The following is a 25,574-nucleotide window of genomic DNA, read 5'->3' on the forward strand; positions in this document are numbered from 1 at the left end:
AGCGACTCATATGCAACTATTACACAAGGTTCAAATGCTCACTGATGCCTCAGAAGGAAACACGATGCATTAAGACCCGGGGGGTGAATACTTTTTGAATTCCAAGATCGTGGTAAATGTAACTAATTTTGTCTTCTGGAGAACATGTAAGTATTTTCTGTAGCTTCTGAAGGGCAGTACTAAATGAAAAAAATATCATTTTTTAGGCAAAATAAGAAAAAAGCACACATCTTCATTCTGTTCAAAAGTTTTCACCCCCAGGTCTTAATGCATAATTTTTCCTTCTGGAGCATCAGTGAGCATTTGAACCTTCTGTAATAGTTGCATATGAGTCCCTTAGTTGTCCTCAGTGTGAAAAGATGGATCTCAAAATCATATAGTCATTGTTGGAAATGCAAAAAAAACTAAGAATTTGGGAACCTGAAGGATTTTTCTCATGCACACCAGCTATTTTATACCAAATTTTTTAAGTGTGATTATAAAGTAATACATTCTTGCTCAATCCATAATAAGATACTTCTATTTGTTTAATATAAATTATATGTTATTAAGATGTCAGTGTATGACAAAACAATTTATTGACTTCTATAGAATTCGGGCTTGTGGGACTAAAAGGTCTCTGACCTACTTTGCTACACTGGTGCTCTAAAGCTCATCTTTAAGATTTTAAGCTGTGCAAGAAATAATTGACCTAGTTACAAGTCCTAGCTCATAGCTGCAGCTATTGTTATTGAAATTTAGGTTAGATCATATGCTTCAATTATATACATATTCCAAGGTGTTTTCTTTGCAATTGCATACCTGTGTTTATATGTTCATGCTCTGATATTCGAGTCATTCAAGTCTCACTTAAAATATAAAGCATTCATTTTACTTAATAATCATGGATTAATGTATTGAGTAAAACTAGTGATATTTTTGGAAGCTAAACAGCAAATGTGGAAATAAGACAGTTAGTGCTTCTGGTCTGCGACAGCCCATCTTTACCTGAAATTGCTGGAGGGGAAGCAAGTCTGATCAAGTTGTTTCAGTCACGTGGTTTACAGGAAACCATGGGAGCATGCAAGCCCACTTTATATCTGTTCTTGGTCTGGGAAGCATGTAGGTGATGTAATATGGGCTCCTGTGACAAGAAAAGATGAAACAAATAAACAATCTGACAAAACCACAAATGCACACGCAATTTCACATGCACACAAACAGCCCACACAAATAACGCTTGATATATAGGCTTCATTCACACTTCCTTTTGTAGATCATTTCAGCTCTACAGTATCTGTATTTGGATCTGCATTTTAGATGTTTTAAAATACATCTGATTAAAATGTAACATATTTCAAATTGCCTTTCACTGATCTTATTTGACATGCAAAATCAAATCTTTCTAAAACCAGCCAGCAGACCAGCCTTACTACCGGGGGTGCGTTTCCCAAAAGTAACTATGGTCACAGGTCATTACCAAAAGAGCTCAGCGGAACTTGTGACCATTGGCTATCAATGATTTTGGGAAATGCACACCAGGTTGGGCGACCAACAAACCATCTTAGGCTGGTTTAAGTTTTTATTTTTGACAGGGAAAGTACAGTCATGGAACCCTTGTGAAAAAGAAGTGCACTTTACTATGACAATAAAATACCTATTGGAATGTTATTTATTTGCATGTTATTTAAAATTAAACAAAAAATGTAAATGTTTTATAGTTTAAATTTAGAATTAACACAATTATTTTAACATAAGACTTTTTTGACTTAAGTACGCTACCAGTCTGTAGCTCCTAAAGCTCTACTAGATAAACCAGCCTAAAGTAGTTTGCTGGTCTTGGCTAGTCTCCCAGACTAGCCAGACTGGTTTGTTGATTGATTGTAAAACAGCTTAAAGCAGGTAAGGCCAGGGCTATCGTCTGTGTAATATACAGGTATGTGCCAAAAAATTTGAATATCGAGGGAAACTCCATTTATTTCAATAATTTGTTTCAAATAGAGAAACTTGTAAGTTATATTCACTACACACAAAGTAAAATATTTCAAGCCTTTACTTGTTTCAGTTTTGATGATTATGGATTAAAGACAACAAAAAATCCAGTTTTTCACAAAATTAGAATATTTCATGAGACCAATAAAAAAAGGACCTTAAACACATGTTGGCCTTCTGAATAGTGTCTTAATGTACTGTATTATGTCCTCAGTACTTGGTTGGGCCTCCTTTTGCACTAATTCCAGCATCAAGGCGGCGTGGCATGGAGACGATCAGACTTCGACACAGCTGTGGTGTTATGGTAGCCCAAGTTGCTTTGATATTGGCCTTCAGCTCGTCTGCATTTCGGGGTCTCTGTTCCCTCAGCTTCCTTTTGACAATACCCCATAGATTTTCAATGGGGTTTAAGTCAGGCGAGTTTGCCGGCCAATCAAGTACAGTTATTCCATGGCTATTAAACCAGGTACTGGTAGTTTTGGCTTTGTGAGCAGGAGCCAAATCCTGCTGGAAAATAAAATCATCATCTCCAAGAAGCTTGTCGGCAGCAGGAAGCATGAAGTGCTCTAAAATTTCCTGGTAGACAGCTGCGTTGACTGTGGACTTGATAAAAGACAATGGACCCACACCAGCAGATGTCATGGATCCCCAAACCATCACTGACTGTGGAAACTTCACACTGGACTTTAAGCAGATTGACTTTTGTGCCTCTCCAGTCTTCCTCCTGACTCTGGGACCTTGATTTCCAAATGAAATGCAAAATTTGCTTTCATCTGAAAACAGGACTTGGGACCACTGGGAAACAGACCAGTCCTTTTTCTCCTTAGTCCTCTCCTATGCTGGTTTTAGCTGGTTTATGCTGGTCCTTTGCTGGTTTATGCTGGTTTATGCTGGCCCTTTGCTGGTTTATGCTGGTCCTTGACCAGCAACATGACCAGCATAAACCAGCTAAAACCAGCATCCCAGCACCAAAACATACCTAACCAGCATATGCTGTTTTTTTTTTTTTTTCAGCAGGGTGGGACACAGGGAGCCTACAATGTTGACCTTTGTCATGATATTCTAATTTTGTGAAATACTGGATTTGGGCTTTTTGTATCTTTAATCTATAATCATTAAAATTGAAACAAACAAAGGCTTGAAATATTTCACTTTGTGTGTAGTGAACGAATATAACATACAAGTTAAACTTTTTGAAACAAATTGTTGAAATAAATGGACTTTTCCTAGATATTTTTGGCACATACCTGTATGTTTCAAATAATTCAGATTTCTTAAAATAGCATCAAATCACCTTTTAGCATTATTCCTTACTCTGGAGTGACATCATGTGGTCAATAACTAGCATGCAACTAGAAATCCGGAAAACGCACTTCCTTGTCAAGGGCGTTAATTGCGTGTTCTGTTCTCTCCCGGCACACCTACATCTTGAAACCGTTATATTTAATGCTAATTTAGTTTAATAATTTTTCGAGAGAAGTTAACAATAAAGGCAGGCTAAATTATGCCTTGTTTAATCACAGAAGAACAAATTCCACTCATAGTGTAATAAATGGCATTTTTGTTTCGTTTTGTAATGGAAAGTACCCACGGGTTCTGACCTGAGATCATTGTACTTGCTCCCGTCTTACTTATAGCGTCGGTTGTGGGCGACTAAATCTGATCCCAGATCATCCGAAGTTTTAAAAACGCGGACGAGCTCATGATTCCATAGCTGCGCCGCGCGGTGCATTCTGGTAGTAGTTGAAAGATTCAAGATGGCGGCGAGCAGGAGACTACACAAGGTAGACGTCCAAACCTCATACTTTTTATATCGCAAATTAATTAAAAACACATACGACGACGCGATAGGGGTTTAAACATAAAGTTTAACTGGCGGAAAAGCCGATTTGATCGTTCGTTGCGGCTTGATCGACGTTGGTACGAGCGGTTCTCTCACTCGATGACTCGGCTCGCTTCGCGTTTCCAAACATGAAGGAGGAAAAGCGCCGGTGGAGGCCGCGGGACTCTAGAACAAGGTTTTAGGGTCGAGATTGGGGAGATAGCAGGTCAAAGAATACGTTAGAGTAGCCTTCAGTGTTTTATCAAGTCCTTTCATTCAATGACAGCGAGTAAATGACACGAATATAACGCACAGGATGAGTTCCGTTGGACCGGATTCGGTTGATTCAAACTAATCTGAATCGTCTGAATAAAATAACTGTAAATTAATCGACTGTTAATCGAAATAACAAATGCTTTTAATCAAATAATCTCACTGCAGTGGTGTTAGACATGACTCAAAGGGACCAAACTCGTCACATTTGTTAAATATAAAATAAAACCGTCCTTTTTACGTTTTATGTTTAAAAAATATATGTAAGACAAAAGTAGAATACTTCTAAAATATGACTTTAAACTTTAGTTTAGTAGTTCCAAGTGGTTAGCTGTAGTAACGCACTTAATAAAAAACGAAACCGTAAGTGTTCACAACAAGCTTTTGCTTTACAAACTTCCGTCTTGTCGAAATCACTTCATTTACAACTCGTGAATAACCTGCATTTAGCCACCTAGATGTGTCTGAACAATCTTTTTAGGAGTTAAGCTTTCTGATTTGTCGTGTATTTGAGGTTTATGGTGTTTCTGCACGCTTAGTGAACTTATTCTGTTACAGTGAGCGTGTTAACGAGTTTACTTCCTTGTTAGATAAGAATGGCTGTAAATGTCAGACAGCCCTCAGTGGCAGTAGAAGGAAATGGTTAATACTCACAAGGGTACTAAAAACTCACCCTTTTACTATAGTGCTTATTTTTGAACATGTATTTGCTGGTGTTTGATTTAATACATCAAGGACTTACTGCAGCAATTTGATTATAACATAGGGCTGGGCAATTTGGCTTAGAATCAAAATCTCGATTAATTGAACATTTTAACCCGATTACGATTAATGAACGATTATTTTATTTATTAATAAAATTATATTTAATTATATTTATATAATAATTATTTTTTTGCCCTCATAGTTCACTGACAAGTTTTGTACAGTAAATATGTTCACATATTACAAGCGAGAGATTTTTGGATGAAGGGTGCATTACTTGATTTTAAAATAATTGAAGGAAACACACTATCTACGATCTATTATTATTAATTGAACATCAGTGTTGAACAACTGAAATTAAAGCAAGCATTGCTTAAAACGAAAAGTCACATTTTTCTTAAATTAGTGAAAATAAATAACTTGCACTATTGGAAACAAAATAAATAATTTTCAATGTTTTTCATATTAAAAGTAGAAAATAAGCAGTATCTCCTCTAAATGAAATTACCCTTGTATATCCTGTAAAAATACTTTTTACTGTATAAATACTGTTTAATCTCTCCATCGACATGTCGGCGGAATAACGGAACGGAGCGCTTGTGTTTTTTAAAGGGAAAGTAATTGAAATAATCTTCCTGGAAAAATTTTAACGATTATAGGTTCTGAATGTCGATTTCGATTATTTTTCGATTAATCGCCCAGCCCTATTATAACATTCAAATAATAACTTTAAACTGTCTTTTTATCTGATAAATCAAGTGAGTAATTGACAGATTGTTCAAGTATCAAAATAATAATTTGTTGCAGCCCTATGTGAGACTAAATATGTGACCCTGGACCACAAAACTGGTCTTAAGTAGGATATGTATGTTTGTAGCAATAGCCAACAATACATTGCATGGGTCAAAATGATAGATTTTCCTCTTTAGCCAAAAATCTTGAGATATTTTGTAAATTTCATACCGTGAATATATAGAAACGTAATTTGATTAGTAATTTGTATGGCTAAGAACTTCATCTGGACAACTTTAATGGCAATTTTCTCAATATTTCGATTTATTTTTTTTGCACCCCAGATTCCAGATTTTCAAATATTGTCCTAACAAACCATACATCAATGGAAAGCTTATTTATTCAGCTTTCAGATGATGAATCTCAATTTCAAAAAACTGACCCTCACGACTGGTTTTGTGGTCCAGGGTCACATATGGATCATAAACAGCTTATGTTAATTGGTTAATGCAATGGTTATTGGATATGAAGCTTAATGCACTTCAACATTTAAGGTGTCAGGGATGTAATTTTTCAGTATAAATACAGATTTCCATATTTTTCAACCTCAGAGGGATGACCCATGTGATTACATTTTATAATGTATTAAAATTTAAAACTTTTTTTTTTCAATTTGTAATAATATTTCACAATATGGCTTTTTTTTTTTTACTTTATTTTGATCAAATAAATTCAGCCTTGATGAGCAGAGGATATTTATTTCAAAAATCATTATAATTGTAATGTTTCCTAACTTTTGGCTGGTACTTTAATAATAACAACTCTATTAATACTTTATTATAATATGTTATTTTTTTGTATTTTTTTACAGGACAATAGTAAGTATTATTACAATATAAGATATATCTTTTAATGCGGTAAAATATATATTTTTAATAATGAGCTGTGGGGGTGTAACTAGGGGCGTGGTCAGATTTTCCTGCATGGGTGCGGTTTGTTAATGTTTTAATGCACCCTCGCTTGAACTTCAGGTCAGTTATTTACAGTAAGCTGCTGAGGAAGGGGTTGTTTCTCCAACTCATTAGGTCAAGACCTGGCTCACGTTACATTTGGGATGTCTTGACCATGATTAAGATACATAGGAGGTCTTGGCCAATGATGTAAACTGTTATTCCCAATTCATTCGTTTGTATTTTGTCATTACCTATTAAATGGCAATTGTGCTATTAGGAGAGAAGCCAAATCTCAAAGTTTCTGCTTGAAACATAGCATCTAACACATCCTTGTTTCCATCCCTTTTTTTATCAGGAGCTTGAAGAAATCCGCAAATCTGGAATGAAAAACTTCCGTAACATTCAAGTTGATGAATCAAACATTTTGACATGGCAAGGCCTCATTGTTCCAGTAAGTAAATCTTTCATGAATTGTTTACATGCTTTTTACATATCTGTAAAGTATACAGGCAAGCAGTGGTATGTTTTGAATGCTTTAGGATTTGAGAAACAAAGTTCTGATATGAAATATATTTGCACATGAAATGCTAATATTATACAGAGATCTATACATTAGCAGAGTTGCCCAAACCTGCAGGCCAAAGTTTTTTTGAACACTTTTGCTTTGTAATTAGCATTTTTGCAAATATAGAGAATTTAGGTGAGTTAGATTTTTTTTAAATGGTATGTTTTAATATATCGTTGTTGAATATAGTGCAACATTTACTTTTAGTTGACAGCTTTCTTTCAAATGTGAGTTTTGGCACTTCTTAGTAAACAATTTGGAAACCTCTGTACTAAAACATTGCTTATATTTGAGTGTTTTTAAACAAATTCCTCGTGCATTTTAGAGCTAGACTGCATTTAGACCTAGACTATACTTCCAGTCCAAAAAAAAATTCTCGCCGAGCCTGCATTTATTTGATCCAAAGTACAGTACAACTTCGAAATATTTTTACTATTTAAAATAACTGTTTTCTAATTGAATATATTTTAACATGTAATTTATTCCTGTGATTTCAAAGCTGAATTTTTAGCATCATTACTGCAGTCACGTGATTCTTCAGAAATCATTCTAATATTCTGATTTGCTGCTCAAAAAACATTTATTGTTATTATGTTGAAAACAGCTGAGTAGAATTTTTCAGGTTTCTCTGATGAATAGACAGTTTAGAAGAACAGCATTTATCTAAAATAAAAAAAAACTTTTGTAACATTATACATGTTTTTATCATCACTTTTAATTTATTTAAAGCATCATTGCTAAATGAAAGTATTAATTTCTATAATTTCATTCCCCCCAAAAAGACTTTTATTCTTTAAAGAATCCAGAATGTACTTTACTTTTTTAAAATATTGATCATAATACACGTGTCTGAAGGATCATGTGACATGAAGACTACAGTAATGATGCTGAAAATTTAGCTTTGATCACAGGAAGAAATTACAGTTGAAATAATATTCAAGTAGAAAACGGCTATTTTAAATATCTCAATTTTTTTGCTGTACTTTGGATCAAGTTAATGCAGGCTTGGTGAGCAGACGCCTTCTTTATGAAACATTAAAAGTAGGGATGCACCGATACCAATCGGTCGATAAAGCTTGCGCGTTTTGTCAGTAAAGCCGGTTCTGTAATCAGCGGTAAATGCCTTCAGGTGCGTGATTTCACGTTGAGCCGTATATACTACACACAGCCGTTGTTCACTGACGAGCTGCGCATAGCAATGTTCATTATCAGTGTGAATGTGCGCAGCTCGTCTGTAAACAACGGCTGTGTGTAGTATATACGGCTCAACGTGAAATCACGCACCTGATGGCATTTACCGCTGATTACAGAACCGGCTTTACTGACAAAACGCACAAGTTATCGACCGATACATATCGTGCATCCCTAATTAAAAGTCTTACGGTGTGTTCACACGGGGCGTAAGCGTCAACGCTTCCCATTGACTTTGAATGGGTGACGTCAAGCGCTGCCGAAAAGAATTGTGGATCCGTCGGCGGCGCTTCACTGGCGTTGCTCGTGGCAGAAGTTGAGAAATTTTCAACTTCTGCCGCGAGCAACACCAGTGAAGCGCCGCGTCAGCCAATCAGATCACTCTATGCAAATACAGTGGCGAGGCGGCAGCCAATCACGTTCATCCTGTTCAAGAGCAGCATTTCATTGGCTGACGCTGCTATGACCATAAACGTCAGCCACGCCTTCCGTTAAGCGTTGACGCTTACGCCCCGTGTGAACACACCGTTACTGTTCAAAAACTTTTGACTGGTACTGTTTATGTGATCTGATACCTCACACCTCATGCTTCTGTCCTGTTTTCAACATTGGTTTGTTTGTAATGTATACATTATAAACTGAGCCGCGCTCACTTCATTTGCCTTTTTCTCCCACAGGACAACCCTCCATATGACAAAGGGGCGTTCAGGATCGAGATCATCTTCCCTGCAGAATACCCTTTCAAACCACCCAAGATCACGTTCAAAACGAAGATCTACCACCCCAACATTGACGAGAAGGGACAGGTTTGCCTGCCTGTCATTAGTGCAGAGAACTGGAAACCAGCCACCAAAACTGACCAAGGTAAGACACGCTGCTGTTGTTGCAGTATTCCTGAAATCGCCACATGAGTCAGACAGCTAAAGCTTAGTTGTCGTCACTTCATTATATAGAAATCATAAATAGATGGTCAGTGTCCGTTTGTTTATATAGTAGTCTACATCCTTATTGTTTGTTCAGCTTATATTGACTACCCAAGCGTGACATCAATGATGGGGTTTTTTAAATCCTGGTTTGTTTTATAAAGATAAAGTCTACATAGTTATCCCTGACTAAACTATAGGGTTGATTTAAAGCTGAATTTAATAAAACAATGTATGAGTAGAAATATTGTATTTTTTTCAGCAAGGACCCATTCAATTGATCATAAGTGACCGAAAATACATTTATAATGAAAAATCAGTTCCTTAGAACTTTTCTGTTCACCCAAGTAAACGTATTAGTTTTTACAAACATTAAGCAGCAATACTGTTTTCAACATCGATAAGAATGAATTTGAAAATGAAAATGAATGTTTGGATCATGTGACACTGAAGACAAAAAACAAACAAATTCAGGATTCAAATCACAAGATTAAATAGAATTTTCAAATATATTAGAATAAGATATATTTTAAATTGTAAAACTATTTGACAATTTTACTGTATCTGCTAGTCTTGCAGTTATTAGTTACTGCTGCTTTGTGGATGAGGCATGTTACTCATTTCGAAGAATCTTTAAACATGTATGCCATTGTTTTGCAGCATTCTTGTGACACGTCACATTTCTTCAGAAAGCTAGATAACAAGTTTAGATCAAGCAGTACTGCATTCCTAGTTCATAAAGCTGTTTAAATGAAAGAAGTTTTCATCCATGTTATGGAATAAACATGTTGGGGTTGTTATTTCCTGAATAACCAGTATCTTTGTTTTTGGCTTTTGCTTTTACTTTTTGGTTAGATATCTGTTGGCAACAATAAGTATGCTTTTCTTAAACATACTTTCTTTCACTACTTTAACTACTCAAACATCACAGAGGTAGTTAAATAAAACCATAAAAAAGGTATTTGAAATAAATGTTAACTTGTTTTAAAGGGTAAGTTCACTTTTAGAATAAAAATGTCCTGATAATTTACTCACCCCCATGTCATCCTGGATGTTCGTGTCTGTCTGTCTTCTGTTGAAAAGAAATGAAGGTTTTTGTGGAAAACATTCCAGGATTTTTCACCATATAGTGGACTCCAATGGTGGCCAGCAGGTTAAAGGTCCAAATTGCAGTTTCAATGCACAATCTACACAATCCTAGATGAGGAATAAGAGTCTTATCTGGTGAAACGATCTGTCTTTAGCAAAAATGAAAATAAAGAAAAAGATAATATATTAATTAAATATCTTAATAAAAACTACAATAGTATCTAATGGATACAAAAAATGCTGGATACATTTTTTTATTCTAATCTGTTAGTCATAAAGATATCAGTCAGGGTTATTATAGTTTATTAAAACTAGAACAAAACCATACATGTTTGTTACTTGAAATAAAATAAATTAACTGAGAGAAAATAAACCATTTCAGCTAGTCCCCATTTTAGTTAATCTAAATGTGCTACAAGAACTAAAACTGAAATAAAAATAAATAAAACTGTATAGACGCATTTTAAAAATGGCTAAAAATGATAGACGCACCAAAATTACTAAAACTACTAAACTATTACTAAAATTGAATTCAAAATAAAACCTATGAAAGTATCTCAATGATACTATAATATAACACTAATGAAGGAAATATAATTCTCTCTCTCTAAACTGTAGGGATTGTTCTAGAATGATAATCCTGATAATTTACTCACACAATGTCATCCAAGAGGTTTATGTCTGTCTGTCTGTCTTCAGTCGAAAATACATTTTTTGAGGAAAACATTCCAGGAGTTTTCTCCATATTGTGGACTTTAATGGGGATCAGTGAGTTGAAGGTCAAAATTCAGTACAGGGCTCTACACGATCCCAGCCGATCTAACAAAACAATTGGCCATTTTCTAAAAAAAAAAAAAAAAGGTTGTGAGATGGTGAGAATTTTCCCACCGGTTAATTAAAGTGTGACAACACTGATAATACCAGTATCACCGTACATGGGTGGGTGGAAAGTTTCTGTCCTTTCCTTGCTTACCATCACTTTTAAACAGCTTACATACTTTTACTTTTTAAATTAGAGGCAATTTGGTGAAAAGCAATTGTTAGTTTTTTAGTTTGTTTGAATTCTCCCTCTCTTTATCTGCTTTTAAAAGCGTTGTGCGCTTTTTACTTTCACTTTTAAATTAGAGGCAATTCAGTGCCAATTGATTGAATCGGCCTACAACGTCAAATTAACTTGGCCTATATAAATCATATAACCTTTAGTAACAACCAATAAAATACACCATGCTATAGGCTATGTCTAATATAAAATAACTTACAAAAAGTTTATGGTAGCCTATACAAAACTGAAAATAAGTAGGCTAACATGGAACCAAATAAATAAAAGTAGATTGCTTATTAGCAAAACGAATAAGAAAGCTTGGAGACACGGCATAGACATTGACATAAAAAAAATTACAAGTTAAGTTTAAATAAAAGTAAAAATCTGAAAACACTATGGAACCAAATAATAAGAAATTAATGTTAAAAAAAAACACTTCCTATCATCTTGGATAAACGGCGAAAGTCAAGATAGAATATTTTTTTAAATCCAAAATATTGCCAAACGGGCACTTCCGCTATAGTGTTGTCTTTCTCACCTCTCTCTTCTTGTCAGACTGTATTGAGCAGCCATGTTCAGTTTTTAATTGTACTTTCTGTTCTCTAACTGAACTAATTTATTTTTATTACTATAAAAAAAATCTAAACGATGTTGGTGTGCGGCATAGACTGTAAAAAAGATGGACAACGCGTTTCCGCTTCTTTCCACTATAGAAAAGTGAAGCCAAAACAGCTCAATATGGCCGCTACCATCTTGGGGGAAGTTACGTCATTTGGAGCCAGAGCATGCGCAGTAGAGGTTCGTTTGGAGCCAGAGCATGCGCAGTAGAGTCGTGAGGCGGAGCCGCGGTGTCAAAGTCCCGCCCAAACTCTCGCAGACCCAATCGCACGATCACAATCATGACACCACACCCCATTTTTATAGCATCAAATAACTACTTAAAAGCAAACTTTTTAGAAAAAAACGAACACCTGAGCATGGATCAGCATTATAAGAACTACCTCACACGATGGAAATCACCTTTGGAAAAAAATTATTTGCCGTGTAATTCGATTATTTAGTTTGGCTCACGTCCCATTAGATTACATGGGGAGGGCGGGGTTTATGACCTATACTGCAGCCAGCCACCGGGGGGCGATCGAAAACTTTTGGCTTCACTTTTCAGGACACCTACGGCACGCTTGGTGTGCGGTGCCGAGGTGTGGCTTCACACTGTAACACCATCTATCGCAGCAAGCCTAGCATGACCTTTCCAATGTGATTACATAATGTGTGAAGTCAAACCAGTGCAAGACGAGCATTTGTGGTTAAAAAGAATAGAAAATTATTATTTTTAGAAAACGACTGATCATTTTGCTAGATAAGACCCTTATTCCTCAGATGTAGAGAGTCCTTTGAAGCTGCAGTTTGGACCTTCAACCTATTGAGTCCTGTGGGTTCCACTATATGGGGAAAAATCCTGGAATGTTTTCCTTCAAAAACCTAATTCTTTAAAGCTGAATTTATTAGAACTGTAAGAAATCAGAATAAATAAACGAATAATGTTGTTGTAACCCATGATAACGTCCATTCTTTTCCTCTTCTTCCTACAGTAATTCAGTCGCTCATTGCCCTGGTGAACGACCCACAGCCAGAACACCCTCTGAGGGCCGACCTAGCAGAAGAATACTCAAAAGACCGTAAAAAATTCTTTAAGAATGCAGAAGAGTTTACAAAGAAACACGGCGAAAAGCGGCCAGTGGACTAACAATACCAGACAAGTGTGTAGCCCCAGACCCCTCCTACTCCTCTGATCCTCTTCCCCTCGCTCTACTACCTTCCTCCCGACACCCAAACGCCATCCTCTATCCCTACCTCCCTCCCACCCGCCCGCTTTCCCTCCTTCTCTCCTTTCCACGTGTCACTCTAGTCGAGCTGGAGAAGTACAGCGCAGCTGCAGCCTCCGTCTTGAAGCAGGACGCCGCGAGGACATCCGATCTGAGTTTCTGGTGTTAGCTTGAGGCCCTTACTAACTTTCTACTATGTTTGTTTTTTTTTGTTGTTTTTTTTTCTTTCTCGAGTTTGAAAGCATCAAAATTTGGTTAGAGGATAACTTAAGACAAAGCAGTTGGAAAATGTACAGGGCGTTTATGTAACGAATGCTGTTTGACCCTTTTGTAATGAGAAAATGAATCATTGCATTATTACACAAAACTTTCAAAAATTACTTTTGGAAGTGACACTTCATTTAACACAAAGATGGATTGTAATTTATCATGTATATTATTATTATTATGTTGTTCCCTCTTCTTACATTTGTGCTCTGATTTCCGCAAAACAAAAAAAGGAGACATTAAGGAGGAATGGAGGTTACGCAGCTGTCGACGGCGACAGATTATTTCATATGACCTTTTTACTTTCACTGCACTTGTTGGGTTGCACGGTATGTCTAAGGAACAGGCTACTCTCAGCCCTTTACCAAGCCTCGAATCGGCATAAACCACTGTAAAGTCAGTCAAAATAGACGGCTTAGGAGCCGACGTTGCTATGAAATACTTTTGTTTCACAAATGAAAAAAGGAAGGATGAAAACAATGCTCTTTGTGTGAGTCAACGTAATTTTCCACAATTTTAAACATCTCTTTTAACATGTTTCATAGGAAATTCTTGTATATTGTTGATTATTTGGGTTTAATCATGGAAACGGCCCCTAGATTTAGAGATGTACGCTACTGAGAATTATTACTCCCATTTTCTCCCAACACAGAATAAACGCAGTAGTTGATCGTGAGTTTTTCTAGAACATTCTCTACAGTTTCTTTAAATCCATCGAGTGGTTTTTACGCCACTCTTTATAATGCAAAAAAAGGTTCTTCGGGCTTTCAATAATATTTGCGTCTCTTGCAAAACGCCTCATGTTGCAGTATCCGACTTAAAAAACGCTTCACATTTGTGTGCCCAAATAAAACAATGACCAAGCAAAGTTAAATCAAACATTGGCTAAATTCAATTTAGATTTTAAGGTTTTCCTATTAAAGTCAACCAATCCAACAGGCTTTCCCCAGTTTAAAAGAGCATTATGGATTTGTTTTATATCAAATCTGAACTTGAGCATTTAGTGATTGTTTAACCTAAATATATTAGCATTAGTAAACTGTATATTTATGAGGACTACTACTTAAACTCCAAACTGTTGCTTACAGCTTATTCTGAAACGCCAGGAATGGCCTGAATTTAACATACAGGTTATAAACATGTTAACCCTAATATGTGACAAAAGGTTGAACTCACCAAATAAAGGCTATTTTGACCTAGGTCTGAATGAATGTGTCAATAGGATGGGTGCTCGATCGTGTACAAATGTATTCCTATGGTGCATAAGCATTTTTATATGTTCTAGTGTTCATTTGCAAAAACCTAACTCGTTTTTTAACGATCCTCAAAAGTCATGTTTTTTCATCTCAATCAAACTGCAGTTGGGTTATTTTGATTCAGAAAAAATAACTAAATAATACATCTAACAGAAAAAAAAAATTAAGTTATCCGTTTTTGCAAAAACTCTGCTGCAAAATTGCTGTGCTCATACAATATTCATTTTTTACTTTTAATTCTAAATCATCCGTCATAAAACTTGAGCTATTTTTAAATTTCTGAAAGAAATCCCAAGTAAAATTAACATTTTTATTTCAGGTTCATAAAAATATCATAAATACATTCATTAAAAACATTGTACCCAAAAATACCTTTGATTTTTAAATATATAAAGTAATTGCTACATGTTCAGTTGAGTTAAAATCTTCATATAGTACGTTACAGTCATAAATATGGCATTGCTATTGGGTTTTACGGTTCTCTGCAATATTAATAAGTGGATTTGATAGAAACTTGCTCAAATGAGCAAATCCAAATAAAATTGCACCATCCTATTACAAAGTGCTCTCTATATTGAAATGGCTTGCTGCTTAAAGGGATAGTTTACCCAAAAATTTAAACCCTCATGTCGTTCCAAACCCCTAAGACCTTCGTTCATCTTCAGAACACAAATTAAGAGGTTTTTGATAAAACCCCACCATAGACGGCAACACCAATGAAATGTTGCCAGGCCCAAAAAGTAGCAAGGACATCAGTTGTTCAACTGTAATTTTACAAAGCTACGAGAATAGTTTTTGTGTGCAAACAAAACCAAAATAACCACTATATTTAACAATTCTTCTCCAAGGCACGTTCTCCACCGTTACTGGGCCTCAAACGTGTCAGTTGTCAGTTGAGTTGCTGTCTATGCAGGGTCAGAAAGGTCTGGGATGTTATCAAAAATATCTTTAATTTGTGTTCTGAAGATGAACGAAGGTCCTACAGGTTTGGAACGACATAAGGGTGAGTAATTAATGACAATTTTAATTTCTGAGTGACCTATCCGTTTAAAAAAAACAAATGTATTGTTTGACAATTAAAAAACTAGTCAATCTAATAATATCTTATAGCTTTAAAAGGTCAATCTAATAGTATCTTGTGTTTCTGTTGTTAATTTTGGCTTTGGAAGCAGCACAATGAAACTGAATGCCGATTTTCTGTTTGTTTCCCAAATTAAGCACTCCTACTCTAATGTCTAATTGAGGTATGGTTCAAGGTATATTATGCCAAATACTCTGCTTTAGGTGTTTAAAAGTCCTTGAAGGCACAGAGGTGGATCCCCTGTTGCCTGTAGTAGTTAAGCACCAAAGGGTCCCTCAGAGTATTCAGCTCGTGTAGTCTGTCTGCGGACTGTGAGAAGTCATCTGGTCCTTCTCCACATCCGCCCTGGTGAGGTTGACTTGGATATCCTGGGTGCACCATGAGCTCTGCTGTAACTGGTTGATAGGAGTCGGTCGCGGCATCACTGGACTTTATCAACGGGGAGGTCACGCTGTCATCTAGTGAAGCTTCTAGAGTGAAGCCCAAAGCACGTTTCAGGTTGGATATAGACATGTTCTTACCCATGGTGCTCAGGCCTATGTATACATCAGGCCATCTGAGGAGACAAAAAAAACAGTATATAGCCGTTTCAATTTCATTAGGGAAAAATATGAGTGAGTGGAAAAAACATTTTAGTGATATTTTGTATATACTGTGACTACTGTATCTGAAGGACAGAATTCATATTTATAGACTAAAAATGTAACCAAACCTGCTCTAATGACTACACAAGATATTGTAAATGAGGTACAGTGGTGGCCAAAATTATTAGAACACTAGTATTTTCACCAGCTAAAATGGTTTCAAGTCAGTTATTTCTATCTTTTGCTGTAGTGTGTCAGTAGGAAATATCATTTCACATTTCCAAGCATTTCCAGACACAACAAACCGAGATTAAATCCAGAAGAACTGTGGCAACGTCTCTAAGATGCTTCAAGAAACCTACCCGCAAAGCTACAGTACTGTTAAACGTTTTAGGCACTTGTGTAAAAATGCTGTATATTGTGGATGCTGTCAAAAATAATGACATAAATAGATTTTCTTTATCAATTAACTTCTGTAAGGTTAAAAATGATCAAAGACTTCTGCTATCCTGCCCCAAACATATCTTCAGAAACAAAAGGGTCATTTGGCATCCCTGAAGACACAGGAGCTGATAGGGATCAAGGCCTATAGACCAAAATGTGTATACATCGGGGGTCTGCTAATTGTCACACCTTTACAGTGGGTGAAGCTGTAATCTGCTGATTGGTCAGTATGAATGTCTCACATTTGGGTTTCAGTCACATGGTCAAGGAAAGGATAAAAGAAGATTGTAACCGTTGCTCTGCCTTTTGTTTTTTCCCTTGCTCTCTCTTTCTTTGCTGGGGCTCTCTTCTTGGGGCTCTGCCTTCTTTCTCTCTCTCCACCCCCCCCCCCCCCCCAATGTAAACTGATATTTTCTACTCACACACTACAGCAAAAGATAGAAATAACTGATTTAAAACCATTTTTAGCTGGTGAAAATATACTAGTGTTCTAATAATTTTAGCCACCACAGTAAATATTTCCTAAAACATTTGTGGAACCTTTCTACTTGACTTGATTTAAAATGTTGTCTCACAAACCTAATTCCATGGCGATGAAAGACCTCCATAGATTCAAGGGCATCTTTTTCAACCTGTGCGTTGAAGTCTTGCAAATGGGATGGGAGGAAGTTGCAAAATTTAAGACCAGGTTCTATGGGGACCCGTGTGTAGGTGATGCCAAAATCGGAGAGAACTTGGGCGAACACTTCTCGCACCTCTGGAAAACATGGCAAAAAGTAAGTATTTTGAAAGAAATTCAGCAAGGGCACCTCTGATTTGATCAAAAACTGACAATGAAGACATTTAGAATGTTACAAAAAATATATATTAAAAAAAGGTGTTCTTTCAAACTTTCTATTTACAGTCAAACCAAAATTTACCTAGACACCTTCAACAATTCTAACATTATCACTGTTTATTCACTATAGTTGACAAAATGGTAAGAAGAAAATTAATCTTGATAATGTCAAATAGCTTTGATAGAAAGGTATGTAACAAAACATGGTCAGGGCAAAGTGTGTAAATAATTTTTGGGTTTAAAATTTTACTGGTAGTCCACTGTATGAAGAATTTTTGGGTATAATATGTCACAGTTTACTTTATTTTGCTATCCTCACTTACATGAACTATAGTGTCATGCACCCACTAGTGAAAAAATATCAAAAATTATATCTGGTGTCTGAATAATGTTTGGTTTGACTACTGTATATTAGAATCAGAGTGCACAACAATATTAAGCAACAGAACTATGTATAACATTGCTATTAATAATAAATGTTTCTAGAGCAGCAAATCAGCATATTAAATTGATTCTGAAGGATCACGTGACACTAAAGACTGGTGTAAGGATGCTAAAAATTCAGCTTTTGCCATCATTTTAAAATATATTAAATTAGAACATTGTTATTTTAAATTGTAATAATGTTTCACAATATTTACAGTGTTTTGGTAACAGAAACAGTCTTGGTGACTCATTTTTTAATTCTTTATTTTTTTTATTCAACCCAAAACATTTAAACAGTAGTGTACATGAATTGTTGGATACTTGGTGAAAAGGATGGATCCACTGTTACCTGGCAGTACGTGCACATGCTGGTGGCCATCCATATGGTAGGGCATGTGGCCAACCAGTTCACAAAATCGATTTACCTGGGCTTTGAGCTCCGCCTCCACCTTTTAAACAGAAAACACAACACAACTTAAGCAAACAGCCTGATAGAATCAGACAAACATGATTTTCTGTGCTTGGTTATGAAGTTGGATACTTTAAAATAGTTTATATTCATGTATTTAAATAGGTTGTATCATGAAAAGTACTATCCTTTGTCTTTGGAAATAAAAGAGATTATTTTTTAACAAAAACAGCGAAAAGCTTCCTCCACAGTCCAAAAGGACCATCTGTTCAAACTACATTGGTGAAAATAAATGATATAATAAGCAAGTTCTGGCAACTTGTGTTTTTACATTACTTTAACTCACTAAAATAAGCTGACAAATTTAAATTTCGTAAAATTCGACTTGATTTCTTAAAGGGGCTATATGTAACTTTCTGAAATTTAAACTCGCGACTGACACCTGTGGCCAAAAAACGGAACTGCTCTTCCTTTCTGCTGGCTCTCGCAAAGAGTCATCCGCTGCAAAGAAGTCAACATTATGTTTACAGAGGTAAGAACAGTCAAATACATATACTGTTTGAGAAACTAAGTTTGTTTGCAATATATATATATATATATATGACTAGCGGTGGTGGCAGAGTGATCTGAAATGTTTAACATGAACGCGCTTGACGTCACATCCGCAGACAGAAAAATCCGACCCGACAGAAAATAGGAAAAATAGGATACAGGCTTATAAGGTGCACCCACTGTGAGCGGACAAGGTGTCAGTATGCTCATCAGGAGATGTTTGAGTCATAAATGGTCAAATAAAAAGGCTACTGTTACGTTTATTTTGGGGAAAAAGTTACATATAGCCCCATTAACGTAATTTAAATTACGCCTGGGGTGCAAACTTTTTGGATTTGGAGATCCGGGTAGATTTAACTTATTTTGTCTTCTGAGAAACATGTAAGTATCTTCTGTAGCTTCTGAAGGGCAGTACTAAATTTAAAAAAAAAATGATATTTAGGTAAAATAAGAAAAATGAACACATCTTTATTCTGTTCAAAAGTTTACACCCCTGGATCTTAATGCATCGCATTTCCTTCTGGACAATTGAACTTTCTGTAATAGTTGCACTTGAGTCCCTCAGTTGTCCTCAGTGTGAAAAGATGGATCTCAAAATCATACAGTCATTGGTGGAAAGGGTTCAAATACGCAAAAATGCTGAAAAACCCAAAAATTTGTGGGACCTGAAGGATTTTTCTGAAGAACAGCGGACAGTTTAACTGTTCAGGACAAACACGGGACTCATGAACAACTATCACTAAACAAAAAAACACAGCTGTGGATCATTCATGTAACACAGTATTAAGAAAGCGTATGTAAACTTTTAAACAGGGTAATTTTTCATAAATTCAACTATCATTTTCTCTTGTGGACTATTTGTAAACATGTTTTATGGGAAATACCTTATTCAGGTCAGTATTAAACAAAAAATAACATGCATTTTGTATGATCCCTTTTATTTTCGTAGAATAATTATCATTTTGCAGATTCTGCAAGGTGTATGTAAACTTTTGACCTCAATTGTAGATGTTGAGGTTTGAATTCGCTCCCATGTGACTTTCTGTTAGTCTTCATATTAGTGTGTTTCTGTGTGTACCTCTGACATCTTGAGCTGACCGCTCTGCAAAACCTCTCGGAAGCCCATCTTGCCATGGAAGAATCCATCCTTGTTGAGAAGCATTGAGCCCTTTAGATCCTGAGAGACTGGAAGACCCTCGGAGAGATTCGCATGGAGTCCAATGGGGATGTGATTCCTGTGTGTGAGAACAGCAGAGTTATTTTAGCATGACATCTTATTATAGATTTTATTACTACTTTAAATGAGCTTTGTAGATTTTACGGCTTACATGTAGTAGGAGAGAGAAGAGTGTTGTGACATTTAGTTTAAATGTAAGATACTCAAAGTTTATTATCATATTTTCATATTTATCTGCTAGAAATTAAAAGTAGATAGAAATCAGCCGCAGTACCTTTTGGCCAGATCAGCCGCGTGCTCCGCTGAGACTGCATTCACCAGAAGAGAGACATTGGAGATCCCACCAGCTTTGAAGCAATCCACAATCCCTTGATTTCTTCTCTCGCAGTACCCAAAATCATCTCCTGTCACCACCAGCTTCACCTTGGGTTGAGGCATCTTCTCCTCGCCTTGCTGATGAAAAACAAAAACACTGAACTAAAGATTGAACCATAGCTTTTTTGTGATTAATACTGCTATCTAACTAAAGGATTTTTTGACTAAACTACAGAATATGAATCTATATATTTCATAAATAAGAATAATCATTTTTGACAATAAGTGTTGCTACTTATGGCATTATATGAATATTTGCCTAATCTAAAAAGCCACAAATTTTTTTTTCTTTTTTTGGGGGGGGCTGTCTAATTGTAAAGCTATTAATTTCCTACTTGAAAATGAATTGCTGATTTATTTTTAAGCCAACCAGAATTTTAAATAATTCTTTTTTTGACTTGATAATAACTAAAGAATCATCAGACTAAATCTTATAAATGTTATTAGATTGTATTAAGACAATATTAATAAAACGCTGGTGTTTATAAATTTAGAAATATTATTAAAATATGATTTTATTAACACACACTAACATTCAAAAGTTTTTGAACAGTAAGATTTAAGTTTTTAAAGAAGTCTCTTCTGCTCACCAAGCCTGCATTTATTTGAGCCAAAGTACAGCAAATACAGTGAAATATTTAAAAGAACTGTTTTCCACTTGAATATATTTTAAAATGTAATTTATTCCTGTAATTTCAAGGCTGATTTTTTAGCATCATTACTCCAGTTTTCACATGACTCCAGTGTCACATGATCCTTTAGAAATCATTCAAATATTCTAATTTGTTGCTCAAAATACATGTATTATTATTATTATTATTATTATTATTATTATTATTATTATGTTGAAAACATATCAGTAGATTTGGTTCAGGTTTGATGAATTGAAAGTTCAGAAGAACAGCATTTATCTGAAATAGAAATCTTTTGTAACATTATAAATGTCTTTATCATCACTTTTGTTCAATTTAAAGCATCCTTGCTAAATGAAAGTATTAATTTCTATCATTTCTTTTCTCAAAAAATAAATGAAAATTATACTGACTCCAAGCTTTTAAAATGATATAGTGTATACTGTTATGAACGCCTTCTATTTAGACACATGCTGATCTTTGGATCTTTCTTTTCATCAAAGAATCCTGAAAAAAAATTACTCAACTGTTTTAAATGTTGATAATAACAATAATAAATGTTTCTTGAACAGCAAATCAGCATATTAGAATGATTCCTAAGGATCATGTGATTGAAGACTGGAGTAATGATACTGAAAATTTAGTTCTGATTACAGATTTTTTTTAAATGTATATTCAAATAGATAGCAGTTACTTTAAATAGTAAAAATATTTCACAACATTACTGTTCTTGCTGTACTTTGGATCAAATAAATGCAGGCTTGGTGAGCAGAACAGAATTCTTTAAAAACATTTTAAAAATGTATATTTATTATACAAAATAATAAATTATATTAAAATATAATAATTATATTTATATTAAAAATCTGTATATCTTTATATTTACATAAAATAATATTTATAATATATTTATAATATTCATAATATTTATTTATTTAATACAATATACATTAAAAATAATTTGTGTGTGTATATATATATATATATATATACACACACACACACACACACACACACAATTATATCTGCTTCAAACGGTCACTTTTTTTATTTTAGACTGAGTCTAATTGTAAAGCTATATATTTCTAACTTGAAAATAAATTGCTGTAATTATTAAAATGTAGGTTATTTATACAAACAACGTATTGAAGTAGTTACTTTACCTGTTGTTTAGTCTTATTTTCAACAAGCGGTGCCATTTGAATAGATATAATACTACTTATAACGTTTCAAATAGTACTACCAACCGATGAAACGTAAATATCCTTTAAAATATCTATTAAAACCCGATTAACCAATTTATCGATCTCTAAAAATGACAGCTTTTTTCTATATGTAGACAGACAGAGAAGTGCTAGTCATCATATATAATGAAACCCAATCATTTAACGTTACACAACAGGAAACGTTCCTTGAGTCAACGCGTCAATCCACGTCATTCCAACATCATTTGTTTGAAGACGAAACGAAACGGTTTGTATGAAACACGAGCCTCAGCTGCGGGAAAGCTGCTTACCGGGAAATCACCGACTCGTTAATAAGACAGGTCTAAAAGTCTTACGCCTTATTCACCTCATCGGTGTTAACACGAGCAGCTGCCACTGCCTCACATATGGTATATAATCGCATCTCCTCAGTTCGGTAACATATTGGTTATACATTTACTCCGCTTGATCTATTAATAGCTAAGAAACAAACAAATGACTCATAATTTCAAAGGGACTAATTCTGTTTTGTAATATACTCCTAGCTAGCAGTAATAATGTTTAATCGCTTACCCATTTTATTGCGAGGTTTTTGCCATTAGTCCTTTTTACAATGTGTCCAACGCTGTGCGGAGAGAACGACCGTCTGTAGGCATAGAACGGCAATTTCCTTTTCCGGAGTTGCTGCGCCCTCTACCGGATGTGGATAAAACAACGCCACATGTACAAATAGGCCTTCGCCGTTTCAAGGTCCCTTCCTAGTTTACACTACCGTTCAAAAGTTTAGGTTCAGTAAGACTTGTTATAGTCTTTAAAGAAGTCTCTTATGCTCATCAAGGCTGCATTTATTTGATTAAAATACAGAAAAAACATTAATATTGCAAAATGTTTTTACAGTATAAAATAATGTTTGTTTGTTTTTTAACATACTTTAAAATAGAATTTATTCCTGTGATGAAAAGCTGAATTTTTATCAGCTGTTACTCCAGTCTTAAGTGTCACATGATCCTTCAGAAATCATTCTAATATGCTGATTTATTATTAGAATGATCAATGTTGGATAATATCAACAGTTGTGCAACCAAATATTTTTTGGAACCTGTGATTTTTTTTTTCAGGATTCTTTCATGAATAACAAGTTTAAAAAGTACAGTGTTTATTCAAAATATAAATATTTTATAACAATGTAAATTATTTATTATTAACTTTTAATAAACTTTTAATTATTAACTTAATACATACTTGGTGAATAAAAGTATTAATTTCTTTTTAAAAAAAGGTAGTGAACGGTAGTGTATATAAAAGTTAATTTTTAGATAAATTTTTTTTTAATGGATATTTTACAGGTTTTTTTTATTTTAAAATATAGATATTTACACCATATAATCAATGGTTACTATATTGTTGTCGTTTGTTCTCCAAAATGTTGGAAACTAAAAACATATGCGCTTCTACAAAAAGTTATTTTAGGAATAATAGAGACTGGTTGAAACATAACAATGTGTTGTTTTAAACTTTAAACTAAGAGATAAACCTATTGTGGTCATTTATATAACTTTTTAATCAGATATGAATTAATAAACAATATTAAAGTAGGCAACAGTATTACTCACCTGAGCCAGGATTTTGCCGTTCTCAATGTTATAAATGTAAGCTGAATGTTATCCTTGTACACACTTTAGGCAGCAGGTGTGACTTTGCTTACGTGTCTATAGAGGCTTTCGAATGTTTTCCCAAGACACGTAACCTCTTTAGAAATAAGGAAAACATGATAAAGAGAGGGAGGATATCATGTTTATGATCTTTGCGCACGTTCATGAAGTGTTTTCAACTTCAGACACCTGATACAGCAATAATATGCATGGCATAACTTACATTATGTGTTTGAATAACACTGTAGACATAAAACAGATTACAATAAAAGTCTTTTGTTAAACACAAGAATGCATCCTGTGTAAACAGCTACTAATGAAAGAATGGTACAAATAGTAGTGGGACAACACTTTTTGGAAACTGATTTTTTCTTTAATAAGTTGTAGTGGAGACCGGGGCAGGTTGTCACACATATTGTTGTCATGAATGTTATTTTTAGTAAATATGGCATTTTGAGGGTAAAGTCCAATTTGTCTAGTTTGCTTATTAGTATGCTTATCTATGTTAGTTTTAAACACCTAGTTTAAAAGTAATTTTATTAAATTAGGACTACACTTTACGTTCTTGGCTAATACAAAAAAAATAACAATGCAGAAAATAAAATAATACAATAATAAATAATAAAATTATATAAGGTAAGTAAAAATAAAATAAGGTAAATAAATAAAGTAACTATGAGATAGATTTTAACCAAAAGTCGTCATATGCTAAAATGTTATTCAATTAATTCATAAAAAGTAAATGAATAAATAAATAACAAATTTTCTGTTTGTTTGATTTTTCTTTTCTTTTTCTTTTTTTTTTGGCATGTTTTATAATTCTTTGGTTATTAACATATAGTGTGATAACATACCCTAATAAATAAATAAATAAATAAGTGCTGGGTAATGAATAATCGTGATCGCATCCAAAAATAAAGGTTTTGTTTATATAATATATGTGTGTGTACTGTGTATATTTATTATGTATTTAAAGACATACAGTATATATATATATATATATATATATATATATATATATTTAATATATAAAACATATTTTGGCATAGGCCTACAAAAACTTTTATTTTGAATGTGATTAAATGCAAAAAATGGTTGGCCAGCACTAAAATAAATCCAAATATCCAAAATAAAAGTTTGTGTTGTGCATGTATATATTTAAGAAAAATTATATATTTATATATTAAAAACTTTAATTTATATATAACATAATTTTAATATAAATATATATACACAACAAAATATTTTTTAATATATATGTGTGTATGTATGTATTTATATATACATAATAAATATACACATTTTTTCTGTAAACACGAACTTTTATTTTAGATAGATAGATAGATAGATAGATAGATAGATAGATAGATAGATAGATAGATAGATAGATAGATAGATAGAAAAAAAAATTACTTACAATTGTAAATATCTACATTTTTAAATACATGAATAAAAGTTTCGTAATATGTCAAACTATTTAAAAGTTGGTTACGTCAACTAATGATCTGTTAAGGATTGTACAATGTAACGCTCATTAATATGTCGTGACGTCACACCACCCTCGCTCGCCCAATCACAGGGTTC

At 34.3% G+C, this 25,574-nt stretch overlaps 2 protein-coding genes across 3 annotated transcripts; one reads left to right on the plus strand and one right to left on the minus strand.

The window, feature by feature from the left end:
- Window positions 1-3,693: 3,693 nt before the first annotated feature.
- On the plus strand, window positions 3,694-14,035 carry ube2l3b (ubiquitin-conjugating enzyme E2L 3b). The gene is made up of 4 exons (XM_073840429.1): window positions 3,694-3,755; window positions 6,812-6,907; window positions 8,890-9,076; window positions 12,859-14,035. Exons 1-4 carry the CDS (start codon window positions 3,729-3,731, stop codon window positions 13,011-13,013), a joined length of 465 nt encoding a protein of 154 aa, XP_073696530.1. The 5' UTR covers window positions 3,694-3,728; the 3' UTR covers window positions 13,014-14,035.
- An 876-nt stretch (window positions 14,036-14,911) lies between these two features.
- ydjc (YdjC chitooligosaccharide deacetylase homolog) lies at window positions 14,912-24,065 on the minus strand. Of its 2 annotated transcripts, none has more exons than XM_073840864.1 (6): window positions 23,952-24,065; window positions 20,401-20,579; window positions 20,028-20,184; window positions 18,338-18,437; window positions 17,304-17,481; window positions 14,912-16,252 (listed from the first exon to the last, which is right to left on the minus strand). In XM_073840864.1, the coding sequence occupies exons 2-6, from the start codon at window positions 20,562-20,564 to the stop codon at window positions 15,904-15,906; spliced, it is 948 nt and encodes a 315-aa protein (XP_073696965.1). In that variant the 5' UTR covers window positions 20,565-20,579; window positions 23,952-24,065; the 3' UTR covers window positions 14,912-15,903. The 2 variants fall into 2 exon arrangements, with proteins under 2 accessions (XP_073696965.1, XP_073696964.1); XM_073840863.1 differs by lacking the exon at window positions 23,952-24,065 and adding an exon at window positions 22,912-23,008.
- Window positions 24,066-25,574: the final 1,509 nt, after the last annotated feature.

Source organism: Garra rufa, chromosome 5, assembly GCF_049309525.1.
Source record: "Garra rufa chromosome 5, GarRuf1.0, whole genome shotgun sequence".
Classification (NCBI taxonomy): domain Eukaryota; kingdom Metazoa; phylum Chordata; class Actinopteri; order Cypriniformes; family Cyprinidae; genus Garra; species Garra rufa.

What these genes read in the sequence shown, in the direction of transcription:
- ube2l3b (XM_073840429.1), top strand. Translation starts at nt 3,729, where the DNA reads ATGGCGGCGAGCAGGAGACTACACAAG. An exon ending in CGAGCAGGAGACTACACAAG is followed by an intron (nt 3,756 to 6,811) that starts GTAGACGTCCAA and finishes TTTTTTTATCAG; the next exon opens with GAGCTTGAAGAAATCCGCAA. An exon ending in GGCAAGGCCTCATTGTTCCA is followed by an intron (nt 6,908 to 8,889) that starts GTAAGTAAATCT and finishes TTTCTCCCACAG; the next exon opens with GACAACCCTCCATATGACAA.
- ydjc (XM_073840864.1), bottom strand. Translation starts at nt 20,564, where the DNA reads ATGCCTCAACCCAAGGTGAAGCTGGTGGTGACAGGAGATGATTTTGGG. An exon ending in GCGGCTGATCTGGCCAAAAG is followed by an intron (nt 20,185 to 20,400) that starts GTACTGCGGCTG and finishes TCTCACACACAG; the next exon opens with GAATCACATCCCCATTGGAC. An exon ending in GTCAGCTCAAGATGTCAGAG is followed by an intron (nt 18,438 to 20,027) that starts GTACACACAGAA and finishes TCTGTTTAAAAG; the next exon opens with GTGGAGGCGGAGCTCAAAGC.